Consider the following 5,693-nt stretch of genomic DNA (forward strand, 5'->3'; position numbering starts at 1 on the left):
CCGGCGAGTCCCACATAGCCCCCCACCTCATGTGTGGGAAACGCGTAAATGCATATTTCCAGCGAAAAAAAAACATATACCTTCTTATAATTTATATATTATTTTATTTGATAAAGAATTTTTTTGTCAGTCTTAAACAATTTTTTGATTATCTTTTATTTATTCTATTTCATAAGTTCTTCTATTCTAAGTAAGATTCATTGTAATCTATTTTATTTTTATAAAAGCACATGCGAAAAAAATTAGACTGCCTGTTATATTTGTAAGTCATCTTTATAAAAATAATTTAATAGTGTAAATAAAAAAAATGCTATATTTAACAACTAAGCTTAAATTTACATATTCAAAACGGAAAAAAACAGTAAAAGCATTAATAATACTGATTTATTTAAAAAATATATTTTTTCAAATGTAGCTAATAACATTTAGCTAGAATATTAATTAAAAAAAAAACATCAAATTACATTTTTAAAATCATATTTAATTACAACTAATATAATAGACTTAAAAAATATAGGTACCTCTCGAATTTTCGTTACAGAGATCACAATAATTAGTGTATCTATAAAATCGATCAGTAAATTGAGCAACTTACACACACAAGTAAAATGAAGATTCACTTATTTGAGTCAAAGGTTACCACGAGTGCTCGCAGTAAGATATAGAGGTGAACGAATTTTGTCTGATATAAATATGGGATGTGCTATCAGAGCCACATTCGTAGTTCATCCTTTGCAACAAGAACAGCTTAAACATGAAGCTGGTAATTCATATATTATATTAATAATATTAAACTAAATTGTTATCGTATATAGTAATCGAGAGTACTTAGTGATATAAAATATCTTTGAAGTTATTTGTTTATAATTTTTTTGTTGTATTTTCAGCTCATAGTCCTGTCAGTTATTGCTTGTGGATATGCAGCCAAGTTAGATAGGACATATCTTCCACCGCAAAGCGCTGCAACGGCTGGCGGTAGTCCAGGCGCTTTGACGGCACCCGGAATCCAAGCAGGACCTGCTTTTGGACAAGGGCTTCCATCTGGTTCTGGGCGTCAACCTGGAGCTTCAGGATTTGATCAATCTGGCTCCTCTGGATTCGGTCAAGGACCTTCAGGAAGTGCACAGTCATCAAGTTCAAATGGATTTGGTTTTTCGAATAATGCTCAAAGCTCAAATGGATTTGGTTTTTCGGATAATGCTCCAAGCAAAAATGGATTTGGCCCCACCAAAATAGATGGAACCTCACGTGGAAGCTCGTACGATTCAGCACTTGAATCACGTGTCCCTTCCACTTCCGTTTTTGGTTCATCTCAAATTGGAACGAATGAAGCCAGTTTCGGTCAAGCAAGTTCTTTCAACCAAGGTTTTGGTACAGGAGCATCAGGCCCAAATGTAGCTCAAGCGTCCACACCAGAACGTGCACAAGCATCTGCTGACAGAAGTGCTGAAATCCTGAAATACATTAATGAAAATAATGGTGAATCTTATAGATACAGCTACGAAACATCTAACGGTATATCGGCTGAAGAGTCAGGGGAAGCTACTAATGGCGTAAGAGCCCAAGGAGGATATTCTTATACTGGTGACGATGGAAAATCGTATTCTGTGACTTATACTGCTGATGAAAACGGATATCAACCACAGGGTGAGCATTTACCAACACCTCATCCCATCCCTGAGGAAATATTAAGATCTATCGAAGAAAACGCAAGGGCAGCGGCAGCTGGTACTCAAGAAGGTAATATATTTTTCTTTACAGAAAACCTTGTTATAATAGTTATGATATTAATTAGCGGACTTTTATACACATTTGATTATTATTATCGCAGCATGCTTCATTAAACATTTTTGAAAACCATTATTATATAGAATATTATATTGTAGCATACTAAAGGTATTTGATTATTATTTGTAAATGATTATTTTTTATTTTTAGGAGCGTACCGACCTGAAGAATATGAATCTGAACCTTCACCACAGCAATATAACACCGGTAACACTTTCAATCAGCCACAAGTTCAGAATTACGGTTCTGCTCAAGGTTTCCAACCCGGTCAAGGAGCAGGAAACCACCCCCAAGTCAACAAATTCACAACAAACCAAGACTCAATTCAGTCTGGCCAGAGGCGTCCAAGTGGTCCATCGGGTCAGTACGGTGGAGATAATCAAGCTTCGACGACAGGTGTAGGCCAAAGCGGTCAAATACAAGGTGCCAACGGATTTAAACAAACACAGAATGGTTTTGGGTCCGGTCAAGGCTCTATAACTCAGTACGGTCCTCAAGTAAATAAAGAGACAAGCTATTCAACTGGATTAACTTCTACAGGATCTGGATCAAACACAAACGTTGGTGCTGGTGCTTTATTTGGTAATAAAGAAAATCAATATCAAGCTGGATTAGGTCAGGCTAATATACCTCCGACAGGAAGTCAATTTAGCTCTGGTATTACTTCGAACCAAGGTCAGGCATATCAATCTTCATTTGGATCTCAACAAGGTTCTCAATATAGACCTGTAAACCAACCAATCGGATCCACAGGGCCTTCTGGACAAGGTATACGTTATCAATCTACCCAGAATGCATTTAATGCTGGATCTTCCGCTGGCCAAAACAACCAATATGGCCCATCAGCTGGTTCAAATACTGGCCCAGTTCAGAGCACTTCATACAATGGAAACCAAAATTCTCAATCTGCAACTCCAATTGGACGTGGTCCTCAATATCAACAAAATGGAAACCAGCTAGCATCTGGATCTAACGTAGGTCCAAGCCAAGGCGCGCCACAATTCACGTCAGGCAATCAATTTGGATCTGGTGCTACAGGCTCAGCTGGTTCAGCTGGCTCAGCAATTCAAGCGCCATACCAGTATAACCGACCTGGTCAGAGTTTCGAGCCACAAAGTCCTTCCATCAACGCTGGTGCTCAAGGTGCCAATGGAAGAACGAATCAAGATAACCAGAAAGGAATTGATCAATTCGGTGGACCCCGTCAACCCCCAAGCTTCAGCCCACAGGAAGGTTATAAATATTAGAATAGAGTGATAGCGAATTTCTAGACATATCCTAAATCGGCATAAGAAAAAAAAAACATCAGCATAATAAATCGTAAAAAAAAAACATAATTTTGTACTAATCAATAAGATTGTATGAAAACGTATAACATAAATCACTGTGTGATTGAAACGAAATAAATATTTTAAAAAGGAATATTATCTGTATTATTCAACCTCAATTCTTTTTAAATACATAAACACAAACTTTAACTCTCTAACACATTACTTGATAATGACCGTTATTTCGATTCAAATTGCGGACGTAAAATATTAAGTAATCATAACTACCACTAAAATATTTGACCCTTGAATAATGTGCCAACGACTTAATAAAATAACACAATATTTAATAGTAACTTTTATTGATATCAATCTATAAGCTAATGTTTAAACTTATGTTCGACACTTCGCTTATGTAATAGATTAGGTACAAATTGTATACAAAAATAAAAATATTTTATCCATGAAACTAATTATTGCTATAATATTATTTATTAAGATTATTAAAATAACCTCTATTTATTCGGTCTTTTGATATAGACATTAAGTATATATTAAATGTTAGTAATTAGTAGCACCTTTCATTAATCTTGTAAATCACGATTTTAAAGTGCTTATAAAAACCTACTTACATTGATTAGATTTTATGATATTTGCAAATGTAATTTTAAACTTATGCAATATAGAAGGAGCCTGTTAAACTTCCCACTGCAGGACTACCGCATCTTTTGAGGAGAATCATTGAAGATCATTTCATCACATTATTTAAAGCGGGTCGGCAATTCCATAAGTAGCGCAGTTTCATGCGATAGATTCACGATGTTTTTCTTCATCGAATTACTAACGCAAATTTACATGAAACCTTATTTGTCTCTCATTGAGCTTACTTGTGTATTACAAAACCCTATTTACAGTTTAAATGTAATTACAAGAATTTGAATTTAGAATAATAAAGTTATGCAATATCAAAAAAAAAAGAGTTCATGCGATAGATTCACGATGTTTTATCTTCATCGAATTACTAACGCAAATTTACATGAAAACTTATTTGTCTCTCACTGGCCTTACTTGTGCATTACAAAACCCTATTTACAGTTTAAATCTAATTACAAAAATTTGAATTTAGAATAATAAAGTTATGCAATATAAAAAAAAAGAGTTCATGAGATAGATTCACGATGTTTTTGTTCACCGATTAATTAACGCAAATTTACATGAAACCTTATTTGTCTTTCACTGGTCTTACTTTAGTATTACAAAACCCTATTTGCAGTTTAAATCTAATTACAAAAATTTGAATTTAGAATAATAAAGTTATGCAATATCAAAAAAAGAGTTCATAGCCTTCTAAAATACAAAGCTATCGAGCAAATCTAGACTTCAGCTTATCAAAGCGTCATCGTTCACATTAAACGTAAATCAAATGAAGTTTTAGAATCATTGACATATTCGATGTGAACTTGTTACATCGTCAAACGGATCCGCTTACTAGGTCACAGAATATCATGACTAAAACTAAAACTTAGTATACACTGAGTTAATAACGCTGCGATTTATAACGATGTAAATAATGTTATATTTTCTATAAGTTAAAGTTGTGTTAAAATGATTGGATAGTGTTTTTAAATACACAAGTTGTAAGATTAAATAAAACATAGATGAGTATTACATTAGTATATTACTAAAACAATAGTTAACAATAGCTACCTATGAGCTGATGAGAGAGAAGAAGAAGACTTATATATATATAATTGCAAATGTTGAAGGATTTACAAGTAATACATCACTTATACTAAAACCGAGATGGCCTAGTGGTAAGAACGCGTCAATTATAACCAATGATCGTTGATTCAAACCCTGGCAAGCACCACTGAATTTTCATGTGCTTAATTTGTAATTATAATTCATCTCGTGTTTGACGGTGAAGGAAAACATAGTGAGAAAACCTGCATGTGTCTAATTTCACTGAAATTCTGCCACATGTGTATTCCACCAGCGTGGTGGAATAAGCTCCAAACCTCCTCAAAAGAGAGAAAAGCCTTAGCCCAGCAGTAAGACATTCACAGGCTATTACTGTACTGTACTATACTAATACTCACTTGGACTCAATTATTATAGGTTACTCAGTATTAAAATAACCCCGAAAACGCGCGTTTTATTAGCTGGTACGAAAGATAAGTCACAATAATGTTTATTATTAACATACTTATTAAACGTAAGTTATAGTAAAAAAATGTAAATAGTTTTTATATTTGCATAATATATGTAAATCTAATTACTAATATAAAATTTTATATAAATCCACATTGTGATATGTTACAAAATTTTGCAATTACAATTTTGTATAAGCGATGTTACAGCAAACATTATTTATATGATTACACATATATAAATATAAATGAATATATCTCACTAAATATTATATATGACATGTAAGCATACTTTAATAACTATCTCTGAAACGATGGATTATAATATCGCGATACAATAAAAGTCGTTACACAATTCAGTATAGTATAAAAACTAACTTAGCTTATATTGTCGATTGTTTGGGTCCTTAATCGCAAATTAACAAATAATATCTCGTTACAAATTAAAAACATACAGAGTGCGATTATAAAATATCATGAGATCAAA

General features: G+C 33.3%; 1 protein-coding gene across 2 annotated transcripts; it reads left to right on the plus strand.

The window, feature by feature from the left end:
• The first annotated feature begins 729 nt into the window (after positions 1-729).
• LOC126774966 (pupal cuticle protein 36-like) lies at positions 730-3,117 on the plus strand. 2 transcript variants are annotated; one of them, XM_050496656.1, is made up of 4 exons: positions 730-763; positions 888-1,740; positions 1,939-2,148; positions 2,329-3,117. In XM_050496656.1, exons 1-4 carry the CDS (start codon positions 755-757, stop codon positions 3,033-3,035), a joined length of 1,779 nt encoding a protein of 592 aa, XP_050352613.1. In that variant the 5' UTR covers positions 730-754; the 3' UTR covers positions 3,036-3,117. The 2 variants fall into 2 exon arrangements, with proteins under 2 accessions (XP_050352613.1, XP_050352612.1); XM_050496655.1 differs by having other exon boundaries at positions 1,939-3,117.
• The last annotated feature ends 2,576 nt before the right edge of the window (positions 3,118-5,693 follow it).

This window comes from Nymphalis io, chromosome 17, assembly GCF_905147045.1.
Source record: "Nymphalis io chromosome 17, ilAglIoxx1.1, whole genome shotgun sequence".
In the NCBI taxonomy this organism is placed as follows: Eukaryota; Metazoa; Arthropoda; class Insecta; order Lepidoptera; family Nymphalidae; genus Nymphalis; species Nymphalis io.

What these genes read in the sequence shown, in the direction of transcription:
- LOC126774966 (XM_050496655.1), top strand. An exon ending in GGCAGCTGGTACTCAAGAAG is followed by an intron (nt 1,741 to 1,938) that starts GTAATATATTTT and finishes TTTTATTTTTAG; the next exon opens with GAGCGTACCGACCTGAAGAA.